General features: G+C 43.2%; 1 protein-coding gene across 1 annotated transcript; it reads right to left on the reverse strand.

Moving 5' to 3' along the window:
• Positions 1 to 2,424: 2,424 nt before the first annotated feature.
• Positions 2,425 to 13,604, reverse strand: LOC125543278 (uncharacterized). The gene is made up of 6 exons (XM_048706576.2): positions 13,274 to 13,604; positions 8,581 to 8,922; positions 5,925 to 6,080; positions 4,015 to 4,319; positions 3,377 to 3,923; positions 2,425 to 3,143 (listed from the first exon to the last, which is right to left on the reverse strand). The coding sequence occupies exons 2-6, from the start codon at positions 8,837 to 8,839 to the stop codon at positions 2,632 to 2,634; spliced, it is 1,779 nt and encodes a 592-aa protein (XP_048562533.1). The 5' UTR covers positions 8,840 to 8,922; positions 13,274 to 13,604; the 3' UTR covers positions 2,425 to 2,631.
• Positions 13,605 to 26,123: the final 12,519 nt, after the last annotated feature.

The raw sequence follows: 26,123 nt of genomic DNA on the forward strand, positions 1-26,123 counted from the left end.
GGGTAAAGTACGCCGACGTTCGTGTCTACGCCTCATCCCGCTTCCGGGCACCGGCGACGTTCTACTCGCTCCCACCATGATAAGTCATCCCTTGGCATATGTCGCACCCAACCCCCGACACACACGATTTAATCTATGCCAACATAATAGCACCGAAACGTCAGGGAAGCCGGCGGCATGTGCCGATGTCCAGGACGACCAGGTGCAGTATTGTAGCGGTGTCATGAGAAGGAGCGTCCATAGTCAGGTCCCGGGATGTAACTATATCGGTGAACCTCGTTAACAAATCTCGGTGTCGTGCTCATATGATTGCTTAGTCCTCGAGGGAGTGCCTCGAATTTATTCTAACGGTCTCTTCTCCGAAATCCACGTCGCAATTTTGACCAGCTTACTCGTCAACATCATCAGCAATGATGCGTTCCAGGGATCTTCCTGATGGGAAGGCACCGACTCATCATTAGTCTGTGTCCGCTTCGAATATGGGGGTCTCTCTTGCCATCTTATAACTTTTTTTTAATATTTGCCATCTTGTAACTAAAAAATGATTGATTGTACATGTAATTAACCATGTAATTGATTAAACAAACAATAAAGTTCGTAAAACGATTTGGAAGACCTTTCTAAAATGGGGCATATTGAGTGCCAGAAATTCAACGAAATGGAAATAAATAAACATTTTTGTCAAAATGTTGACACTCATTTGTATTCCATGAGAAAGAAGACGGCAAAGCGCGAGCAACCAAATGTTGCATCGAATTTTTGTCTAAAAAGACCACCTGCCCAGTACAATTGACAGAAAAGATCGCCTCGGGGTCGAATTGCCAAAAAAGACCACCTAGTTACTCCCAGGCGGCAAGTGGCCTGTCACATGGAATCCTCGGGAGCGGCCAGAACGAGACGGAACGGGATCAGTGGTGGGCCCCGCCGCCACACCAGGAGGCGGCAGTGCTGCTGCGGCCGCGAGTTCGGCTGGAGCACGGGCCGAGTATCGCTGCGCTGAGCTGATCACGCCTCGCCGCCTGACCGGAGTGCATGCGCAAGGGAGAGGTACGTGCAGTGCAGTGCAGCTTTGCTTAGCTGAACCATCCACCCGTGTATTATAATCATTAGTTGGATCGATCGCTGTAGCTTTTGGGCCTGCACTGCCATGCATGCATGTGCTTGCTATACGTCCTGATTAACCAACCTGGGACATCAGCCATGCTGCTGCAGTACCTGCCGCCTCTGGGCGTGGCGGTATGGCCCGCCGGCCAGCAGTCCATCGCAGTTCCCGTTCCATTGTGTTCTAGCCGATCCCAACGATTCCTGTGACAGGCCAGCTGCCGGCTGGGCCTGTGGCGGCAAGGGCTGCCGCCTCCGCGCGTGGCGGCAGGCGTCACGGCCGCCACAAATCAGATGGTCTTTTCTGGCAATTTGATTCAGAGGTGGTATTTTCTATCAATTACACTGCACAGATGGTCTTTTTGACAAAAAAATCCGGCTCGATGGCCGGCACCATCGCGAGCAATCAATTTGTATCAATGCTAATTATGTAGGAGGAGTTCACCGAGATGGTTTGTAGCCGAGGACTGTCCTCGGGAAGGGGAGCCAGCGGCCAAGGATGCTCGAGGTCAGTGGAGCTCGAGGCGTCCGTGGCCGGTGAGGTCAGGCTCGATGGAGGCAGGGGTCAAGCATGCTCGGGGAGTCGGGGTCGGTGGAGCTGGGGATGGCCGTGGCCAATGAAGGGTTGGACTCCAACAACTGACCTCGAGCATCCTCGATCAATGTGGTGGAGCTCGATGAAGGCCAGGGGGTCAGCATGCTCGGGGTGGCCACGGCCAATGATGGGTTGGACTGCAACCACCAGAGCCCAAGCGTGCGGCCGCCACCAACAAAGGGAAATGACACCATCCAAAGCAGCCAAAGGCGGGGAGGTCGCCCGAGCAGAGCAAGGCTAGTTCAGCTTGAAGTGCCGACAGGTAGGAGCAAAGCAAAGCTAGTCCAGCTTCACAAGTGCAACATGACCGGTGGGTTGTGCGACTTCGCCGGCATCTGTTTCCAGCGAGGGGTCACAAAACCAGTTCTGGTGAGCCAGCCCGTATAAATGCATAGGGGTGGGAAGAATCTTACGCACAGATCACATAGTACTCCGTCCGATCTTTTTTACTCTGCATATAAGATTATAAGATTTGTCTGAAGTTACACTTCATAAAGTTTTACCATATTTATATGAAAAACTTGATTTCATATTGTGAATGTTAATCTGTTTTCTATATAGTAGGTCAAATTTTACAAAGTTTGACTTCAAACAAATCTTATATGCAAAGTAAAAAGGATCGAAGGGAGAGAAAGTGGGAGCACGTGCGCAGGCCACAGCTCCCGCTGACATATAACTAAATCTAAATTACCAGCAAACAACAGAAGATACCAAGACAGTGAGAGACATGCGATAAGATGGCAAATAGTAAAAAGAAGACAGGCTACACTTGTTACACCAATTCCACCAACAAATGCCCAATAAATACATCCGCCACCTGAATGAACGCATCTCCCAATGTCATGTTGTTACCTCTTATGAAACAGTTGCCTGGTTTACGCCAATCCCCAGACAAATATATCGCCTCTATGATGTCAACATGAATAATGTACAATTCACAATCTCCTGTTCCTCTCCTTATTCCAGTCTCCCGATCCTAGAGACGAGGCCAATGTTGCTTTCCTCAGTTTCTGCTGGTTCTCGTATTCCTTCTCAAGCCGTGCCTGAGACGATACATGAATCGGATGCCTTGCGGCATTGCTGTGGTTTTGTCTCATATCAAGCATAAGGCCCTTCTCGGGTTTGACAGGAGATACAGCATCTTCAATAGGAACAGGCCACCTAATAAGCCCTTTCCCTGGATTGCTCATGCACGCAGCAGAATCGTTCTTCCTATCGACCACTTTCTTGGTAGAATGGTTTCCGCTGCGAGCTGGATCACTATTCCGAGAGCCCGAGGAGCTCTCAGCTGTACCAAACGGTGATGACGGCTTACGGGCTTTCACCTTATCAGGAGGTGACTTTGGCAAATTTATTGTCCCATTGCTATATACTTGGGGACTCCACCCTTCCGTGCTTCTTCTCATATCACATAGGGTCTCAGCTGCGCACAATATCTTCCGTGATGCTGATCGTGGAGCTCATATCAGCAAATCAGCAAATTTTAAGAATTAAAAATGGATAATACAAACTATGCAACCCAAATGAAATAGTAATCACGGTTCACTAAAAAACCCGCAGATAGCTAGATCTAATGACACAGAATGCAAAGGGGCTTTATACTACATATCATTCATTGCATTATCTTAGGTTATACCAAGAAGTGATATAGCATGAGTTCCCTAATAAACTGTGTCATACCTTGACGTGCTTTCAGAAGAGAACGTTCACTGTCATTCCTCCGGAAGCTATCTGAGGAGCCCACATGGTCTAGTGGATGCAGTTGCTGCGGACCATGCTCGCTTTCAGTTTTTCTTGAGTAAATAGTTTGTCCGAGGGATCCAGAAGTTGATTCCGTGCAGCATAAATTAGATTGTCTGCTACATGAATCAATGATAGATGACTTTGCCATATCCATTTCCTGAAGAAGATCATCAATTTGATGGACAGGTAAATCTTCGTAATCCTGAGCGGTTGGATATGATCCAACTCTCAACCACTGCCAATGGGAGTTACTCCTACTTGACCCATGTTTACCAGAGTCAACGCTCGGTCGGTAAACCCCAGCTTGTGAGTGTGACCAAGTAAATGGTGGCAAACTAGCTCCATGAGTTGTCATGGAAGGCCCTGTAGCTGAGCTCTCGCTTCCAGCTGATAAAAGAGAATCAAGATCATGTCCTTGGGGAAGTGTTAAACGGCTTAGGATGTCCTTTGGGCAAACATTGCAGACCTCAGTTTGTAAAGGATCCTGGGTAGCAGTAGTATTACAATAAGCATAAATGGTATTGTGAGGTGCTTCAAGACATGTTAATGATTTAAACACAATTGATTCCACTTACCTTAATCAAAGAGGACGGTTTGTCACTACACTGATCTTTGATATCAGAGCTTGAGGTGGTTGCTGAATGCAGCCTAGGACTAGGAGTCAAATTACCATCTTTTCCAGGACTACTGTCCATGTCAGATAGCATAAAAAAAGCTTTTCTGACAGAGACTAGGAGTTCATCTTTTGTGTGCAATACCTTCTTTCCTTTTTCTCTTCCTAAGCTGGAATATTTGTAAGTGCCATCGAGAAGTTCGCTCAATGTCAGGTTCTCAATGTGATTCGTGATGTCACGGATATCAGATTTAAGGCCATGTGCCCCTGAATGAACAGATAAACACTGTAAGGTGACATGCAAGAATACGTGATCAATGATAAGAGGCCTAAAAATTAATCAATAGCGTGTTTTCTCCATTACAATACCATATTAGTCATCCTAGAGTATTCATAAATATATGTTGAAATTGAACAATGAGATTTTTTGTGGATGCATACGGCGTACTTTTTAAGTAAAAAGATGTACACTGAAGAACCACCCACATAGTAAAATACTATACTAGTCATATCAGATGAATTGAAAAGGCCTAATGATGCAAAAGTCACTGGCGGCCATGAATTATAATAAATGATAATGCAGATTGCAGAATCCTACATATTGAAGTAAGAAAATCATGTACCACTGAAGAACGAACAAAAAAAGGTCAGATGTGCCATTAGTATTGTTTTTCATATCCGATAAAAAAATTGTTTTTCATATTGGTATTACAATTAGAGAGATGCAAAGCAACAAAAATGGAACAACTGACACTAAAATGAAACTAGAAACAGAAAGGCAAGTTGGAACATGTTTAATAAATAACGGCCACCAAATAAATAGACAAATACGGTATAAAAACCAAGAAATTCAAGAAAGGAAAAAAAGAAATTAAAACACCAATATGTAAAAGATTCTAGCATTCATCCCATTAGTGTTTATATTTGTGTGAGCAAACACTAATTTGCATCATGAATGAGTTGTGTGCAGCCATAACGAAACTCGGCACTACATCTGTTCTAAAATAGATGACGCATTCTACAAAGCATACAGTCAAACTTCTATATCTTTGTAAACTAACTATTTAAAAATTATTTAGGTTGGTTAAATGGAAATAAAAATGACGCCATAGGTTTGTCATGAAAAAATATTCCACAATATAATTTTGTATAATCTCATACTTAGATATTCATAATACCGTGATGGCCAAAGATGCATTCAGACACCATTGCAAAGTCGAAAATCATCTCTATTAGAACTGAGGGGATATCATTTTAACAAGTAATAGAGGGAAGATGAAACCAAAACAAAAGGTGGGTGCTTAAAAGGAAAAGCAACTCCATGTCAATGAGATTTTATTTTATTTAGATCATATGATTAAAATGTGAGAAGACCAAGAATTGCCCTTTGCAGGTTAAAAATGAAGTTTCTAAAACAATCGACAATGAAACAAAACAGAAATCTCAGAACTAAACAAGTAACAAAATTAAAAGGATCTAGACAACTAGATCTCATTGCCCGCATTATCTAGGATCAATTTACTGAGAAAATCAGTTATGGATGTGAACGCCATAGAATAATAACTAACTTATAAATCTACATCCACAATCTGGCATATCATGTTCTTTATCCAGGGACAGCTCATGAAAGGTCAAATGAACTAACAGATCTATATTTCTCAAGCATACCAAACATAGCGAGTGCATCATGTACAGGCCATATGCTGACAAATCAAGAGCTAACATGCATACAGAATGACTTAGTATGTCTAAATGTGGAACTTTGTAATGTAAGTGAGAAAGTTTGCACTATGATAAGAAGGCATGAGAAGGATAATAACTAGTATAACACATCGATAAACAAAATCATAGTTGCAACCAGTTAATACATACCAAGCATGCCATTTCCCACGAAACTGGAATCATGATTTCCTAAACCAGACTTTAATGTGAAACAATCATATTTAGATCTGACACCAGACCTAGCATTCTTCTTGTCAATTCTCTTCGCATCAGAAATGCGCCTCTGCTTTAGCAACCCAGATTTTTCTGTATAACATTAAGGTAAGGGCAAAAGCAATTGCTGTCAGAATATCAAACTAGATAGAAGCATTGACACTAACTAGAGCAAACAAATGACTGCGCGCACAACGTAGAGCTATATGAGACGTTGTATGAAAGCAGAGAATGGCACATTGTACAGCAACTTGTTATCGATAATGAATCATCAAACAGAGAAAAAACATTAATCGCATGTATATGTATACGGCAGCGCTAAAGCAAGCGTGAGCGTAAAATGCTAATCCTGCGCTCCAGCCAGGTCGCAAGTGCTGCTCAGCTAAAAAATCAATTTTCCTCCCCCCTACTAGTACTAGTAATAGTAAAACATACTCCAGAAATGGTAACAGAACTAAAAGTGTTACCAGTGCAAGCACTGATGCCCCGCCTACCTAGTAAAACAGCGGCAAAAATCTAACATAATTAAAATGGTTACGCTGGACGCACCGGTCCACCAAATCAGGCCACCCTTTGGAGGACACCGACATAGTAATCAACCATTGTAATAAGAGAACTAAAGGGTTACCAATCCGTGGACTAGTTTTTTTACAGTGAGCCTGTGGACTAGTCAGGTTAATTAAACATAGGCGTAACTAGATAACCAACAGGGGGCACGCACTCGTGGTACGGCATCTCCACAATCACTGTACTACGGCTACCCCTCCTCCCAGTCTCCATCATCATAACTTCTAAATTTCAAAATACGGTCATGGCTCCGCGCTTCAAATCTTGCATTGGTGCACACATGCCCAGTTACGGAGGTGCAGTATTGCCTGTTTGCTTAAGTTTTCTCTCTGCAGTGCTGCAAGTGCAATTGTTGTTGTATACTATATGCTGATCCAATAGAACTGCAATCATTTTTTTGGTCCCATGGCAGATTAAAAGGTATTATTACCTGAATCAGGAACTGTAAAAGGCTGAGAAATAACCACTGCTGACAATATTTATCATGGGGAAAGACTAAATCAAGAAAATCCCGCATTTGTACTAACAAATTTCAAATTATGAGGGGTAATTCAAGAGCTCTTGTGCCAACTCGCCCTAATACACACTAGTCATTCCAGAAGAAGACACAACATTAACACGTTGAATACTGAAATATGCACCAAACAATAGCTTGTTGGACCATGAGAACATAACAGTCAAATTTCTGAATTAATAATAGGATAAATTAGCCACTTACTGGTCCATATTTATATTTATTTGATGCGGAATGAACTTAAAAAACTGAATTTCTGGTAGTTGTTTAAGTACTTACAGTACACATTGTAAATTTCCAGGAGACAAAAACTGGGTAATTGCTGCATTCCAGTACACAGCAAAAGTATGCTCTACTCGGGCAGATGAAACTTTTACATGTTTAGATTATGTGGATTACAAACCTGTAAGTACTTAAACAACTCCCAAGAATTAGCAGAAGAATGAAAACATCCATTACAGCACAAGTATCATTCCAGAAGTCATTTGTGTAACATGTTCCTTTTTATTCTTTATTTTTTTGCTCAGTCAAAAACTGAAATTTAAGGGTCAGCTTTCAGGTTTATATATACCTGCTAATATAACGTGAATAGGAAGAATGAAAACATCCATTACAGCACAAGTATCATTCCAGAAGTCATTTGTGTAACACGTTCCTTTTTATTCTTTATTTTTTTGCTCAGTCAAAAACTGAAATTTAAGGGTCAGCTTTCAGGTTTATATATACCTGCTAATATAACGTGAATAGGAAGACCACTAAAATTACTACTTTGCAGTCAGTTGGTCTTTATGGGGCTATCCCTGACTCTGCAGTCAGCTGGTCGTTAGAGTGAGGGTCCTTATTCCCGCTACTCTGTACCTTTCCTTCAACAATAACAACAACAAAGCCTTTCAGTCCCAAAGAGGTTGGGGTAGGCTAGAGTTGAAACCCAAAAGATCTCGAAACCAAGTTCCACACACCTCTGCAGCTAGTTATTTGGTGATATTCCAGTCCTTCAGGTCTCTCTTTACAGACTCCTCCGGTGTCAAGTTTGGTCTACTCCGACCTCCCGACATTATCGCACTTTAACCGTCCGCTATGCAATGCCGCTTCTGGAGGCCTGTGTTGTATATGCCCAAACAATCCCAGGCGATGTTGGACAAGCTTCTCTTCAATCAGCACTACCCCAACTCTATCATGTATATCATCTTAACGAAATGATACACAGCTCCCCTCTGTACCTTTCCTTCATCTTAGTGAAATGATATGCAGCTCTCCTGCGTGTTCTAAGAAAACTACTTTGCGGTCATGTACAGAGGTCCGAAGAACATAAAAACTGTAATAGAGAAATAAGTGCAATGGGAGCATGGTATTGATTCAAATGATGGTAACATTTAGCCAAAAGATAAGATATGAAGCTCTGATGGGAAGGTCCATAATGAATCCATTAACATATGCAGAGTCATTTGGTGAGTAGTTCTGTTATGTAAAATTAGACACCCATAGATGAAGAAATGAGACTTCATAACTTACCAGATGCTGTGCATCGTACCATTTCAGGAACAATCTTATGTGGCAGCGATTCATGGCCCTTAACTTCAGCACCTCTAGTGGTTTGAGTTGGCTCTAGCTTTGGCCTTTTTGGACAAGGTGGTGCATCCAACAACTTTATGGTCTTTTTGGTCAGTATCTTGCTATCTTGCTTATGCAAGGATGGAACAGTACCAGTTCCAGTGTAATCCCGCTTGCCATTGTTCTCAGACTTAATGCCAACAGCGAGAGATCTCTGCATAGAAACCTCCAAAGAAGTCCTTTTACGTTTTATAAGATGAACTGCTTTCTGTGTTCTGGTGGTGCTGCTTCACATCTGCTGATCTGCCCATACACAAGTTCAATGGATTAGTAAATTAGTCATCAAAAGTGAAACACATTAAAGACAACCTTTTGGTAGATGAAACACATGGCAAAAATAATTTGCATATAATACCGGAAACAACTGGGAAAAAGCAAATTCCATGACACTAGAAAGGAAGGATATCAATAAATACTAAGGTTACAAGACACCATTTATTTCGCCGTGAAAGAGGGAAACTTCAATGCAACATTCAGGCCCCAAAGAGACAAGGAGAGTCACACATCTATGGAAACTAACAAGTATGTATATGTTTTGCAAGCTGTGGTTTCATGGACGCATGGACACATGCTGATGGTGCTTTTGCATCTAGTATCTTAAAGCCCTCCCAACGAGATTCAGCATATTTGTCTCACGGGTATAAGAACTGAAGAAGTGAGAGCATATTACCATCACTAATACAAAGCTTCACATAAATAAAAATACGCACAATAAAACCCGGGATTGTTACATCTGCCATTGGGCAGAAGCGAGAAAGTTCAAATCAGAAAAGGGGAAACAAAATCAAAAAGTTAAAACAAAAGTAAACGCCAGATTTTTAAGTTCATGTATCACTTTCTTCAACCAACTGATCAACACTTACAAGAAATAAAACAGCCTAATTTGAGTAATTTCCACATCCCATAAGGAAAATAGTAGTATCAAGTTTCACAGTCATGAAACCTGAAACGGTCTACGGGGTAAAAAGGAACAAAAAAATTGCCAGAGACAAGGCAAAAACTGGTGTGATTGCTGCATTCCAGTACACGGCCAAGTAAAATATGCTCTACTCAATCAAATGAAACTTTTACATGTTTAGATTATACGGATCACAAACCTGTAAGTACTTAACAACTCCCTAAAATCAGCAGAAGAACGAAAACATCCATTGCAGCACAAGTAAATAAGCACAGTTGCATTTAAAAGAACTCGATTTTCAAGAAGAGGTCACCCAGACAAGGGCGCCTCCCTCTATCAATAAGCATCTACAGGCACTTAGTTGCAGCACCTCCTGCTCTAAGGACGGGGTTGCACCTTTCACGATTCTGCGCCTCCCCACCCCCACCGCCCACCTCCCCAACCCAGTCATTCACTGTAGCGATTATAGGCATTGTAGCTACTGTCAGGCTGCTGTACCTAGTGTACTTTGAAGGGTTGGCCCGGGGCGTTGCCTAGCCCTGGCTACGCAACTGTCAGAAACCCCTGTGTGCAGCTCCTCAATCAAACAAGGTGGACCGCCTCCACGTGCAATCAAGTCCTCACAGTTCCAAAGGTCAGTTTCTACTCGCTTTGGGGACATCGAGCACCCAAAAGTGGCGTCGACGGTCTTCTTGCTCCACAGGCACCCATGCCACATGAACATCAACACATTGTCATCCTTGGATGATATCCTCCGATGCCTCTGTTTTTGCTGTTTGTGAGCAACAAGTTGCCATCACGTAGAGGGAAAAGACAGTTGCTTACACGAGTGATTCTGCCACAACTTGGGCAGAGCATTACAGCACCCTTCAGAGTCTCAAACTCCCATATTTCTCCACACCACCTCTTGCGCATGGCGTCCTAGGCAACCTGTCCATGCTCATGGAACAGAGGGGCCTAGAGTGAGGTTAGCACGTGGCATGCAACCTTGACCAAGCATAAGACAATGCCCGAATTATTGATGGTGCAAAAAGCATCATCATTGTCATGTGATGAAATGTCTCTTTAAAAACATAGTGATATACACATCTCATATCTATTCTCTTTATGCAACAATAATGTACAAATAAAACCAAGTAGAGAGTAACATAACAACTAGTTCTGTAAATGTATTCTTTGTCAGGGGCCTTCACATATATACTACACTTGACTAGAGTGAGGTTAGCACGTGGCATGCAACCTTGACCAAGCATAAGACAATGCCCGAATTATTGATGGTGCAAAAAGCATCATCATTGTCATGTGATGAAATGTCTCTTTAAAAACATAGTGATATACACATCTCATATCTATTCTCTTTATGCAACAATAATGTACAAATAAAACCAAGTAGAGAGTAACATAACAACTAGTTCTGTAAATGTATTCTTTGTCAGGGGCCTTCACATATATACTACACTTCCCAAATGGCAAGGGAAGCTTATCTTTGACAGAGTGGCACCCTCAAATTAACAGATCATATCCTCGTTGTGATGCCACAGTCAATCATGAGGTGTGACTTCAATCCCCTCATCATCGAAATCCAAATATCATTTCAGTAAAACAATAGAATTTGCTGGCATCAAGTGTCTGTACTAAGTTCTGAAGGCATCTACAAAGCTAACAGACCTCACAGCACAAGGTGTCGCCATTTTTCAAGTTAACCGTCTGATATCCAATTTTGAAGCATTAAAAAAAGTACTGTTATAAAACAAAAACCAAAAAAGGCTTCCTTTAAAGCTAAATTGTTGCCAACAGCCCAACACGAGAATACCAAAGAACACAATCATCAAGAAATAGCAGTAAGCTTATCGGCTGTCATAACATAAAGCAGTTGATGCTATCACCAAATAAGGCAGTTGATTCTACCTCCCTTTTCCCTTCCCTTCCTCACCCAGACCTATGCCCTAGACGTCCCCCTCCCCTACCCACCATGCGGCCGCCTCTTCACCCTGCGAGCGCCGAACCCCCCCCCCCCCCCCCCCGATCTTTAACGAATGTGTGCCCCAGGCGCGTACCGCGCTCCGATTCGGCACTGGTGTGGCCAGAATCGGCATCAATTTGGGGTAGTTTTTGCGGCGAGTTGTTTGTTTCTAGAGGTGTTTAAAGGGCGCATTTCGGGGCGGTGGATGGATGGTGTGGAGATTCTACTGCCAGCAAAGGTGGATTTTGGAAAGATTCTGATTTCGTCGGCAACTAAGGTAGTGAGCAGAGGAAGTGCTGGTGGTGGAGGTGGGGTGGTTTTAAGGCGCTGTGCAAATGCGTATCGCCGGAACAGCGGTAATAATCTCTTAATTGTGCCCTTTTTTGTCTAGGTCGTGCAGTGTGCTGGCTGAATTTTGTTAATATGATGGGAAATTTGGTATTTTTTGAGTTACTAGAACTGGAGTTTTGGGAATCATTTTGAGTTCTACTTGTTCTGTTTTTGGCACATTTTTGTGTGAATATTCATTGCTGTTGTGATATTGGAGTGGCATTGTTGTAGTGGTTTGTTGGGTTAGTAGGTAATAATTTCATCTTTCTTAGCCTTCCAGAGCAGATAATGATTAGCACTCATGATTTTGCCACTAGAATGATTGACTTGCTATGGAATACTTTTGCTATACCTTTCTTTTGTTCAGATGATCTTAATTGGCTTGAGTGTGAGCCTTCTCCTCAAAGAACCTTATGCTTGAGATTTTTTGTTGCTAGATCTTAATTGGCTTGTGTGCGCTAGTATTAAAAATTTATATGCCTCAAAGATCAGAGCAAATCACCAACTTCTGCGTATATAATTTTTTGATATTAAAAAATGTAAGCGCTTTTTATTCTTTAGATTGTGAATGGTGGCAGCAGTTATATTGTATGTTTCGTAGAGTAATGGTTTTTTTTACCTCTGCTATCATACTTCTCGTTATAGGTTGATTGATTTAGTTTCATGGACTTCCTTGTTGGGCAGTGAACTGAATCAACTGTTTTGGTGATAGCATCAACTGCTTTATGTTATGATCTACAAAAAATTGTTGCAACAACCCTATTCCAATGGTTATGCCCAATAGTATGCAAAAAGAAAAAACGTCCATTGTTACTCCCCGCTGACATGTGGGCTGTTTTCTAGCAACTTGTGATCCCGCAATATGTCACACAACCGAAATAACACATTTCTTTCGAACCTTAACATGTTTTACCACATCACATCGCATTGCCATATTTTTTGGTTTAGATAATCAAATCTGATCCACGATCTCTTTCATTCATTGGGCCATAGGTAATACATGGTCTCCTCTTCCTTATTATAGCCCGGACAATGACTGCCATTGCAGCAAGTGCAACAAAAACAGTGGCTCCCCTAATCATCATTTTTCTTTTGTTCATCTTCTTGACCATCTACAATTCATGCATGATATCAAAAATATTTCTACCAGTGACTTGTGAGTTGTGACAGCAGAATATATTGCAAAGATATATTGTAAAACAGCACTTTGAGTATAAAATAGGAAAATCGCCCACTAGTTTGAACAGCATAGAGCAAGGAACTCGAATCAAACAAACGCCACGAGTGTCGCCTCAATATCCTCTCCATCTCCCTCTCGTCTGGGTAAGGCAGATGAGACAAGTTCCAAGATCTAGAGAGGGGCAAGCCGCGAGATACAAGGGGGGAGGAGGGGACGTTCTCACCTTCAGGGCCGCCGCCAGAGTAGCCCCTCGCTCGCCGCCCAGCTTCAAGACCGCCGCCGCGCAGCCGATTGAGGAGGAGACGAGGGAGAGGAGCATCCGGCGGCGTGGATGGGAGGAGAGGAGCAGCCGGCGGCGAGGATGAAGTGGGGGAGCAGCCGGCGGCGAGGATGAAGGAGAGGAGCAGCCGGGGGCGCGGATCCAGGGGGAGGAGCAGCAGCCGCCACCGATAGGGTTTGTGCGAGAGAGGGAGACGCGAGAGGGTTCGTGCGAGAGGGAGGGGGTGAGCGCCAGGCAGCGTTCCCCGTCGTTCACGGATTTGGAGGAAGAGAGAATAGCACTAGTCAAAACCGGGAGTGCCAAAATACCGCTAGTACAAACCGAAACGCCAAAATGGCACTGCAATCTCGGCTTTGTTGTCAGAATACCACTCCCGTCGAATGCCAGATGTTTTCTGTTAGTTCAAAATTATGTGATGTTTTTTAGATTCTTGTGAATTCATAAATAACCTTTTTTAGTTTTAAATTTTATCCCTATACTCTATTGTACGAGCTTTATCCCCTTCACCCAAAAACACTACCATGGCGACGCATCAAACTAGCCCGCGCCGGCGCCTGCTCCTCTCGGTCGCTCCCTCTCTATCTAATTGTTTCTTTGTCACTTGCCGGTTGCTCTGCTCTCGCCTCCCTCTCATATCCTCCCGTTATGGCCGTCCTCCCCTAGGTCTCCCGTCGCGGTAGCCTCCAGTGTTCGGGCCGGCGACGCCCTAACTCTGCTGCTCGCCACACTTCCCTAGTCCTCTCGCGATGGTAGCCTGCCCTAGCTCCCCGTCACTGGCTCCGTTGCTCGCCATCCTTCCCTATCTCCACTGCTCGTGTGCGTTCCTGACTACGATGCCCTTTGTGCTTGGATTTGGACCTCGACCTTTAATCCCGTGCAACCCTAGCTAGTATTGCCTCTGCATGTGTGTTGATTGTGTTGCCTACTTGTGTTGAAAATAATGTTTTTTGTGTTGATTGTGTTGGTAAAATGGTGTTAATTTGTTGTTGAATGAGCAGCGTGACGTGTGGAGATAAAGGCACATATTTCTTTTTTCAACTATGCTATTCTTAGTTTAGCCACTAGTGGTATTTTGGCATGAACATATTGAAATGAGCTATTGCAGCTCTTTGGTTTTTACTAGTGTATTTTGGCATTTTGGTTTTGACAAGTGGTATTTTGGCTATTGCCTCTTGAAGGAACCACTGCATTACGGATCTCAGTTGAATATTCTCAAATGTGTAACGAGTGGGTTCGGGTTTTAGTTGTACTCAACACGAGAAGGGGGGCGAATTACGGGTCGCACACATGCTATTCCACTTGGTGACTCATACCAAACACACTCTTAATGCGACTGAGATAGTCAATTTTTAGGATGGTTGCCACTTGTTTATTTCCAGAATAAATGGATGAATAAATCAACCATTTTTGGAATATTCCCTGAAATAGGCGAGCTGACAAGATCTGTGGAAGAAACCAAGAAATGGTTTTCCCTTAATGTTTGTACACAAGCATGTTACTATGTGTGTAACACCTCGGCCACAACCACTGATTCCCGTGTGTTACGCCTGGCAGAATCTACACTGACCCTACAAACCAACACTAGTCTTTCCTGCGTACTTTGTGACGGAGCTAAATCTGGCATTTCTCGGGTTAAGGTGTCCCGAGCTAAGCGTCTAAGCAAGATGGTAACAAGGACATGAGTTTTTACCCAGGTTCGGGCTCTTCAAGGAGATAACACCCTACGCCGTGCTTTTGCATATTGCGTTAGATTAAGTACAAAGTACATATATTCTATCCTGAGATTGTAATGTGTATAATGTAAGATGTCTCTATCACCTAGCCAGCCTCGATTCATATAAGATACTGGAGGCCAAGAGTCCTAGTCGGCTACGTCAATTGAGAGGAGTCCTTCGGGGATACAGAGTCCTCGTCTTGAACAGTAGGCCTTCTTGATTTTCCCTATAGATCGCCATGGTCCGCCCAAAAGTGGTCCAAGACGAACTGTCAAAGGCAGTGGCGGAGCTTGATCAAAATTATAGGAGAGGTTAACCCATGTAGGATGGGCCATTCAATCAAATGTTGGGTAAAAACTCCACCATTTTTGTCTAATTAAGTGCTAATGATATAACAAAACAACACTAGTTGGGGTCCATGGTCCGGGTTGGCCCTAAGGAAGCACTACAAAAAAGACACATCTGCATCATTATGGTTCGAACGAAAACTTTTTCTGTCATGGAAGTGACACTTCCATGATGTAATTGTGGCAAAAACGGTAATTGGTAACGAGTAGCAAGTAATAAAAGTAAATAAAAGTGTAGCAAGATGGCCCAATCCTTTTTGTAGCAAAGGACAAGCCTGGACAAACTCTTATATGATGTAAAGCGCTCCCGAGGACACATGGGAATTATCGTCAAGCTAGTTTTCATCACGATCATATGATTCACGTTCGGTACTTTGATAATCTGATATGTGGGTGGACCGGTGCTTGGGTATTGTTCTTACTTGGACAAGCATCCCACTTATGATTAACCCCTATTGCAAGCATCCGCAACTACAACAGAAGTATTAAGGTAAACCTAATCATAGCATGAAACATATGGATCCAAATCAGCCCCTTACGAAGCAACGCATAAACTAGGGTTTAACCTTCTGTCACTCTAGCAACCCATCATCTACCTAATACTTCCCAATGCCTCCCTCTAGGCCCAAACATGGTGAAGTGTCATGTAGTCGACGTTCACATGACACCACTAGAGGGATGACAACATACATCTCATCAAAATATTGAACAAATACCAAATTCACATGACTACTAATAGCAAGACTTCTCCCATGTCCTCAAGAACAAACGTAACTACTCACAAAGCATATTCATGTTCATAATCAGAGGGGTATTAATATGCATAATGGATCTGAACATATGATCTTCCACCAAGTAAACCAACTAGCATCAACTACAAGGAGTAATCAACACTACTAGCAACCCACAGGTACCAATCTGAGGTTTGGATACAAAGATTGGATACAAGAGATGAACAAGGGTTTGAGAGGAGATGGTGCTGGTGAAGAAGTTGATGGAGATTGGGCCCCTCCCGATGAGAGGATCGTTGGTGATGACGATGGTGATGATTTCCCCCTCCCGAAGGGAAGTTTCCCCGACAGAACAGCTCCGCCAGAGCCCTAGATTGGTTCCGCCAAGGTTCCGCCTCGTGGCGGCGGAGTCTCGTCCCGAAAGCTTGCTTGTGATTTTTTCCTCGACGAAAGACTCCATATAGCAGAAGATGGGCATCGGAGGGCCACCAGGGGGGCCACGAGGTAGGGGGCGCGCCCAGGGGGTAGGGCGCGCCCCCACCCTCGTGGCCAGGGTGTGGCCCCCCTCTGGAACTTCTTGCGCTCAGTATTTTTTATATATTCTGGAAATAGCTTCCGTGAAGTTTCAGGACTTTTGGAGCTATGCAGAATAGGTCTCTAATATTTGCTCATTTTCCAGCCCAGAATCTCAGTTGCCGGCATTCTCCCTCTTTATGTAAATCTTATAAAATAAGAGAGAATAGGCATAAGTATTGTAAGATAATGTGTAATAACAGCCCATAATGCAATAAATATCGATATAAAAGCATGATGCAAAATGAACGTATCACATTCACACAAAGCATGTCTGACCTAAGCAGATGGCATATGTGATGTATAAAGTAAGCAATGCAAGGCACCATATGCATGATATTACCAACATCAGCATGCCAAGCTAGAGCGAAGACCTCAGGGGGTAAATAGGAGTGGTCTTCTCCTTCTGAATCCCCCTCAGAATAGTTATCTTCCTCTTGATTACAATCCAAAATGGGTGGAGGGGGCCCGCCTTTGCGCCCACCATAAAGCGACGTCTGCATGAAATTTTATTGCCACTTAGGGCTCGTCTCTTTTGCTCTACATGTTCAGTTCTGATGTGTACAATAACTGACATGCATAGGAATAAAATATAATGAGATTATGTAAGGAGTGCATGCACAAATCCAGAGTGATGGTAGCAAACTGTGGATAGACCCAAAACCAATGATAGCAGGCAGATAATAGCTTTAGTTAAAAATACAGATAATGGCTCCTTTAAGGTTTGCTTGCACCCAACATGAAACTCATAGTAGACACCCGAGATTAACTAGATAGTACTGATTGCTGCCCCAATATGTACCCCACAACCATTTAAAAACTCAAGTTTCAGCATTAGTTTGGACCCGACTCGGAGTCTAATGGGTGAATACGATGATAAAGTAGCATGTCATCATTTTAAGCAATGCATAACGTAAGCAGACATGGAAGAGTGTGACCTCTCTTGCGGACCCGTGTAGTCCTCAAGGTCATCTGCTCAGTTGATGATGGTAATGCAGTTGTCGTGGCTGCCGGCGGCGGGGAAGAAGATCTGAGGCGGCGAAAGATAGTCTGGAGAGCGGATCCCTGCTGTGGTGAACCCTTCCGTCGTTGGAGCAACTGAGCTGGGGTGTAACACAGCGCAACAGGAGCGGAACAAACCACACAAGGTTTTCTTTGACACATATTTGTAACAGAAGTGATTGTGTAAGGGCTTGTTTGAATTTGAGGATTCTAACAATGCAGGGATAGGAATTACACAGGAATATGATAGGAATGCACGTGCAAAATAGAGAATTTAAAAACATAGAATTTCTGCCAATCTGGGTGTTTGGTTCACAAGAATTGGAAGATCACAAGATGCAAAGAAGCATGGTGAGATTAAGTCAAACCACAAGAAAATGTACGGTTATAATGCTATTATGCTACTATCTCTTAGTCTTGTGCTTCATGAATAGGAATTTGAAAAGATGGACAAGTGGATATTAAAATTCCTACGGTTTTTCTTTCAAGGAGACACTAAAGGAACAAATCCTACAGTTTTCCTTTGCTCCATTCCTTTGAACCAAATGCATGAATGGTAGTACCATAGGAAACTTTCCAATTCCTATGTTTTTCCTTCACTTTTCCTTTCAAGCACTGGCGATTCTAGTAGGCAGGCTTGAGCATGGAAAATCCTACACTCAAAAATTGTTTTTGTGCTACTTCTACTACTTTGGATCCAGGCCACTGCCCTACAAGCTCAACTCCCAGGCCCATCGACAAATGCACAGCTCAAACACAGAGAAATAAATAATGATGGCGTTCAAGAGAGTCCATCACGGATAGCTAAGTTGCCTGGTACCTCACTTCTTGTCATATAGTAGGAGAAACTAATCGTATTTCACGTTACTACGTCTGCTCAGTGGATAATATATATAACATGTAGAGTAAAAAAGAGATGCAACTGGTGTACAATCTCTTTGGCGAAGCCATGTCGATCTCAGCGTGATTGGGTTGGTCGGTGAGGATGCTCCAGCTGACTTGGCTGTTGGAGGAGGGGAAGAAGATCTTAGGCGTCTGGAGATGGAGCCCGGTGTACTGCTCTGCTGTGATGGAGGGTTTCGTCGTTGGAGCAGCTCCGGTGAGTTGTCCGACGGCGAGGCTGAAGCAGGATAAGAGAGACAACGTTAATCTGAGTGGAATTCTAAAAGCATCTCCAATAGATGACATAAAATACATAACCACAAAGTGCTAGATGTAAAATACATCAGCCGCTCATCTCTGAACTTAACTGTCGAAACTGAATTTAATTGTCGAAACTGAACTTAACCGTCAAAACTGAATTTTGTTGTCGAAACTGAATTTTATGGTCGAAACTGAACGCACTAGTAGCAGAAAAGCAATAGCAGCAACAGCGCCCGGAGCACCAGCGCGTGCAAGAGCCGGGGCAGCTGGTCGTGTAGCCGCATCAGGGTGAGTCTACACGTCAGTCGACTGACTTTTTCATCTCTGGTCAATCAATTTTCCAGCCGTTGGATACGAAATCAAGGGCATGCAATTCATCTTCAACCTCCACCCCCTTGAGCCGCCAGCCATCACTGGCCAAACTGCCGGCACCCACCGCCCGCGGCCGCCGGCGTGCCACCCTAGCCGCCCCGAAACCACTCCCCACCGCCGGTCAGCCGTCGGCCCGGCCATCCCTCTAGCCCCCCCCCCCCGTGCCGAGATTTTTCTCCGGCGATCCCCACGCCCCCGCCCCACCACCACTGGCGACCACTGCCCCCACCCTGAACCCTAAGATAGTGGGGTACCTCTCCAGCGAGCCCCCCTCCTCGCTGCGGCTGGTTCTTCCTTAACTCCATGAGCCCCCACCCCCTGAAAATCAACTGACCCAAAAATCGATTCAGTCGACTGAAGTGTAGCTAAATCGGAGCAGCATCGCAAGCAAGAGCAAGAGCGAGAGCGGTAGCACAAGCAAGAGCGAGAGCAACAGCATGAGCAAGAGCAAGAGCAAGAGAAGAACAGGCAGGGGACCAAGAGCAAGAGTAGAGCAGCAGCGCGAGCGAGAGCCAAAGCAGTAGCAGGTCCTACTGATGTGGACGTCGCCACCGAGGGAGCGACGCTGTGGAGAAAGTAGCCGGCAACGCCACTGTGGATGGAGCCACGCCATGTCGGCTCGGGACCGAGTGCCAGCAGCACCGTGAGATCAAATCAAGAAGAAAATGTGGCGATTAGTGTAGAACCTCTTTGGTGGCACCGATTAGGACTCAGCTTCATCCGAGGAAACAGTGATGATGCTGCTCTTCCGTTGGTGCTGGTGAAAACGGCGGTGTGGGAATGGAGGTGGCGTGAAAGACGAGGGGAACATCGGGGCAGCTCCTTGGAGGTGGAGGACGGGGTGGCTGAATCGGCGGGATGACGAGATCGATGACGGATCCTCATCTGATGCGGTGGATGAGGGACGTCGAGGTGTTGCTGTGGTGGACGTCATCGGGGAAGAGGCTCCGGCTGGGTGACGGACGGAGAAGGGTGTGGGGCTTCGCGGGTTTTCACGGCCTCGATGTATGAATGGGTGGGCGGATGGGAGGGGAGGGGGAACCATGGCTTAGGGACGCGCTTGTCCGAAATGTGCGGTAAGTTATGAAAGTACCCCCACCGATTTGAGCTAGGCGGTTCTCTCGGTTCAGGGGTATCACGCGCATTTCGCGTGCCGGGATTTCACAAGAGGTGTGACTTTTGTGCGCATTGTAATGTTTGGATAACAAGGCGTGGGTTGAGATGGAGGGAGTTTTTGGAGCACAACGAGACAAATATATATCTTAAATATTTCGGGGTAACAAGGCGCAGGTTGAAGAGGCGGGAGTTTCACAGCACGATAGACAGAAATTTTGGCATAACAAGGCGCAACTTGAAATTTCGGGAGAATAAGCTTAACGTGTACAAAAAAAGACAATTCGCACCTCATCACTAGAGAGAGCCATGTCCCGCTTTATTATATTACTAGAAATGCATTGAAATACAACAACAACAACAATAACAACAACAACAACAACAACAAAACTAAAAAAATTAGGACAACAAACATAACATGTACAGTACCAAATCAATTTGCACTTCCATCGATAATAAAAAACAATACGTGTTGTCTAGCATATGGACTAAATTTTAGTACACTTTCCTTGTTTGAATAGGATTGTACTCGGGTTAGTTATACAACCATCTAAATATTATCTTCACAACACATGACATGAATATAGGAATAGTAAATTCCTATATAAATACGAACTACATGTACATATATGATCTCAAATTCAAATATATCTATCCATTTTATGTTGAATTCAAATCATCGTACATGTATGCTCTAGCTAGGTGTTCAGAATCTAAACCATGTATGATACTACCTACAATGTGTTCAACACGCACAACACACACACAAACACCATTTAGACTAGTAAGGTACACGTGCATTGCACACATGAAATTTGGCAACCAAATTATGAATAAATACCATATTATAGCATGTAAGCTTTAAGTCATATATGCATGATGTAGATGTTCATTTAATTCTTATAGTTCATTCACTGGTACGCATCGGTCCTAAACAAACGGTTTTTAACCCGTTTCCGCGATGGCATTCGGAACCGTCGCCAAGTGAGTGTGGGCGATAGGGGGGTACTTCTCACACGAGCCAGAAACCGTTGGGGATATGCCCTCCTGGCACACACGCTCGGCAAAATGAGGTCGTGTGTGCTACCTCTTGAGCACTGCGTTGGTTTTTCCTTGAAGAGAAAAGGGTGATGCAGCAAAGTAGCGTAAGTATTTCCCTCAGTTTTTGAGAACCAAGGTATCAATCCAGTAGGAGGCTACGCGCCAGTCCCTGGCACCTACACAAAACAAATAAATCCTCGCAACCAACGCAATAAGGGGTTGTCAATCCCTACACGGTCATTTACGAGAGTGAGATCTGATAGATATGATAAGATAATATTTTTGGTATTTTTATGATAAAGATGCAAAGTAAAATAAAAGGCAATGCAAATAACTAAGTGTTGGAAGATTAATATGATAGAAGATAGACCCGGGGGCCATAGGTTTCACTAGTGGCTTCTCTCAAGAGCATAAGTATTTTACGGTGAGTGAATAAATTACCGTTGAGCAATTGACAGAATTGAGCATAGTTATGAGAATATCTAGGTATGATCATGTATATAGGCATCACGTCCGAGACAAGTAGACCGACTCCTGCCTGCATCTACTACTATTACTCCACACATCGACCGCTATCCAGCATGCATCTAGAGTATTAAGTTCAAGAGAACAGAGTAACGCTTTAAGCAAGATGACATGATGTAGTGGGATAAATTCATGCAATATGATTTTAACCCCATCTTGTTATCCTCGATGGCAACAATACAATACGTGCCTTGCTGCCCCTACTGTCACTGGGAAAGGACACCGCAAGATTGAACCCAAAGCTAAGCACTTCTCTCATTGCAAGAAAGATCAATCTAGTAGGCCAAACGAAACTGATAATTCGAAGAGACTTGCAAAGATAACCAATTATACATGAAAGAATTCAGAGAAGATTCAAATATTGTTCATAGATAAACTTGATCATAAACCCACAATTCATCGGTCTCAACAAACACACCGCAAAAGAAGATTACATCGAATAGATATCCACAAGAGAGGGGGAGAACTTTGTATTGAGATCCAAAAAGAGAGAAGAAGCCATCTAGCTAATAACTATGGACCCGAAGGTCTGAGGTAAACTACTCACACTTTATCGGAAGGGCTATGGTGTTGATGTAGAAGCCCTCCGTGATCGATGCCCCCTCCGGCGGAGCTCCGGAACAGGCCCCAAGATGGGATCTCGTGGATACAGAAAGTTACGGTGGTGGAATTAGGTTTTTGGCTCCGTTTTTGATCGTTTGGGGGTACGTAGGTACATATAGGAGGAAGGAGTACGTCGGTGGAGCAACAGGGGGCCCGCGAGGGTGGAGGGTGTGCCTGGGGGGTAGGCGCGCCCCCCTACCTCGTGGCCTCCCTGTTGGTTGCTTGACGTAGGGTCCAAGTCTCCTGGATCATGTTCATTCCGAAAATCATGTTCCCGAAGGTTTCATTCTGTTTGGACTCCGTTTGATATTCCTTTTCTTCGAAACCCTAAAATAGGCAAAAAGAACAACAATTCTGGGTTGGGCCTCCCGTTAATAGGTTAGTCCCAAAAATAATATAAAAGTGAATAATAAAGCCCAATAATGTCCAAAATAGAAGATAATATACATGGAGCAATCAAAAATTATAGATACATTGGAGACGTATCAAGCATCCCCAAGCTTAATTCCTGCTCGTCCTCGAGTAGGTAAATGATAAAAAAAGAATTTTTGATGTGGAATGCTACTTGGCATATTTTCAATGTAATTCTTCTTAATTGTGGTATGAATATTCAGATCTGAAAGATTCAAGACAAAAGTTTAATATTGACATAGAAATAATAATACTTCAATCATACTAACTAAACAATTATGTCCCTTCAAAATAACATGGCCAAAGAAAGTTATCCCTACCAAATCATATAGTCTGGCTATGCTCTATCTTCACCACACAAAGTATTTAAATCATGCACAACCCCGATGACAAGCCAAGCAATTGTTTCATACTTTTGGTGTTCTCAAACTTTTTCAATCTTCACGTAATACATGAGCGTGAGCCATGGATATAACACTTTAGGTGGAATAGAATGGTGGTTGTGGAGGAGACGAAAAAAGGAAGATAGTCTCACATCAACTAGGCGTATCAACGGGCTATGGAGATGCCCATCAATAGATATCAATGTGAGTGAGTAGGGATTGCCATGCAACGGATGCACTAGAGCTATAAGGGCGTGTTCTGATCTCCTCCAACTTCATAAAACTTCACATATCCAGCTTCTTTCCGTGACTTCTTGCTTCACCTGGCGATCTAGAACCGTTCTGCTTCGATCGCCAGCTTCTCATATTACTGCAGCCCGGCTGGGAGGGTTGGGGCCTGTTTGGCACAGATTGGGCCGGCTGATGGCAGCCCAACTCGGGTGCAGTACACTGATACAAGGGGAGAGAGGGTTAGCGATTCATTGGGATCGCTACTGTAGCGCTATTTCGAGGTGAGGCAGCGAACCGTTTTGTTTGGCGGTGGCAACTCCTTGTAAATAGGGGTGAACTTCTGATTTTCTAATCGGTGGAGCTGGGCCGATGGAGCTCCAGGTTTTTGCACTGTGGTTTCGCTCGGCTTCAAGAAGCTAGCTTCTTAGTGTAAAAGCGTTCGGCTCAAAAACTTTTCTGAAGTTGGTGAAGTTAGAAGCTGGAGGAGATCAGAACACGCCCTAAGTATACGAAAGCTCAAAAAGAAACTAAGTGGGTGTGCATCCAACTTGCTTGCTCACGAAGACCTAGGGCATTTTGAGGAAGCCCATCATTGGAATATACAAGCCAAGTTCTATAATGAAAAATTCCCACTAGTATATGAAAGTGATAACATAGGAGACTCTCTATTATGAAGATCATGGTGCTACTTTGAAGCACAAGTGTGGTAAAAGGATAGTAGCATTGTCCCTTCTCTCTTTTTCTCTCATTTTTTTTGTTTGGGATTCTTTGGCCTCTTATTATTATTATTATTATTATTATTATTATTATTATTATTATTATTATTCGTCCGGAGTCTCATCCTGACTTGTGGGGGAATCATAGTCTCCATCATCCTTTCCTCACTTGGGACAATGCTCTAAAAATGATGATCATCACACTTTTATTTACTTACAACTCAACAATTACAACTCGATACTTAGAAAAAAAATATGACTCTATGTGAATGCCTCCGGCGGTGTACCGGGATATGCAATGAATCAGGAGTGACATGTATGAAAGAATTATGAATGGTGACTTTGCCACAAATACAATGTCAACTACATGATCATGCAAAGCAATATGACAATGATGAAGCGTGTCACAGTAAACGGAACGGTGGAAAGTTGCATGGCAATATATCTCGGAATGGCTATGGAAATGCCATGATAGGTAGGTATGGTGGCTATTTTGAGGAAGGTATATGGTGGGTGTATGATACCGGTGAAAGGTGCGCGGTATTAGAGAGGCTAGAAATGGTGGAAGGGTGAGAGTGTGTATGATCCATGGACTCAACATTAGTCATAAAGAACTCATATACTTATTGCAAAAATCTACAAGTTATCAAAGCAAAGTATTACGCGCATGCTCCTAGGGGGATAGATTGGTAGGAAAATACCATCGCTCGTCCCCGACCGCCACTCATAAGGAAGACAATAAATAAATAAATCATGCTCCGACTTCATCACATAACGGTTCACCATACGTGCATGCTACGGGAATCAAAAACTTTAACACGAGTATTTCTCAAATTCACAACTACTCAACTAGCATGACTCTAATATTACCATCTCCATATCTCAAAACAATTATCAAGTATCAAACTTCTCATAGTATTCAACACACTCATAAGAAGTTTTTTTACTAATCTTGTATACCTAGCATATTAGGATTATTTAAGCAAATTACCATGCTATTTAAGACTCTCAAAATAATCTAAGTGAATCATGAGAGATCAATAGTTTCTATAAAACAAATCCACCATCGTGCTCTAAAAGATATAAGTGAAGTACTAGAACAAAACTATACAACTCAAAAGATATAAGTGAAGCACATAGAGTATTCTAATAATTTTCGAATCATGTGTGTATCTCTAAAAAGGTGTGTGTAGCAAGGATGATTGTGTAAAACTAAAAAGCAAGGACTCAAATCATACAAGACGCTCCAAGCAAAACATATATCATGTGGTAAACAAAAATATAGCTCCAAGTAAAGTTACCGATAGAAGTAGACGAAAGAGGGGATGCCTTCCGGGGCATCCCCAAGCTTTGGCTTTTAGGTGTCCTTAGATTATCTTGGGGGTGCCATGGGCATCCCCAAGCCTAGGCTCTTGCCACTCCTTGTTCCATAATCCATCAAATCTTTACACAAAACTTGAAAACTTCACAACACAAAACTTAAAGTAGAAAATCTCGTGAGCTCCGTTAGCGAAAGAAAACAAAACACCACTTCAAGGTACTGTAATGAATCCATTCTTTATTTATATTGCTGTTAAACCTACAGTATTACAACTTCTCTATGGTAAACTATTTTACTAGCCATAGATTCATCAAAATAAGCAAACAACACACGAAAAACAGAATCTGTCAAAAATAGATCAGTCTGTAGTAATCTGTAGCTAGCGCAAGATATGGAACCCCAAAAATTCTAAAATAAATTGCTGAACGTGAGGAATTTATATATTAAACATCTTCAAAAAGAATTAACTAAATATCACTTTCCAAATAAAAATGGCAGCAGTTCTTGTGAGCGCTAAAGTTTCTGTTTTTTACAGCAAGATTAACAAGACTTTCCCCAAGTCTTCC

The sequence above is a fragment of the Triticum urartu genome, chromosome 3A (assembly GCF_056163025.1).
Source record: "Triticum urartu cultivar PI428250 chromosome 3A, HENAU_Tu73, whole genome shotgun sequence".
Lineage (NCBI taxonomy): Eukaryota > Viridiplantae > Streptophyta > Magnoliopsida > Poales > Poaceae > Triticum > Triticum urartu.

What these genes read in the sequence shown, in the direction of transcription:
- LOC125543278 (XM_048706576.2), bottom strand. Translation starts at nt 8,839, where the DNA reads ATGCAGAGATCTCTCGCTGTTGGCATTAAGTCTGAGAACAATGGCAAG. An exon ending in CGTGGGAAATGGCATGCTTG is followed by an intron (nt 4,320 to 5,924) that starts GTATGTATTAAC and finishes CTGTTCATTCAG; the next exon opens with GGGCACATGGCCTTAAATCT. An exon ending in AACCGTCCTCTTTGATTAAG is followed by an intron (nt 3,924 to 4,014) that starts GTAAGTGGAATC and finishes ACTGCTACCCAG; the next exon opens with GATCCTTTACAAACTGAGGT.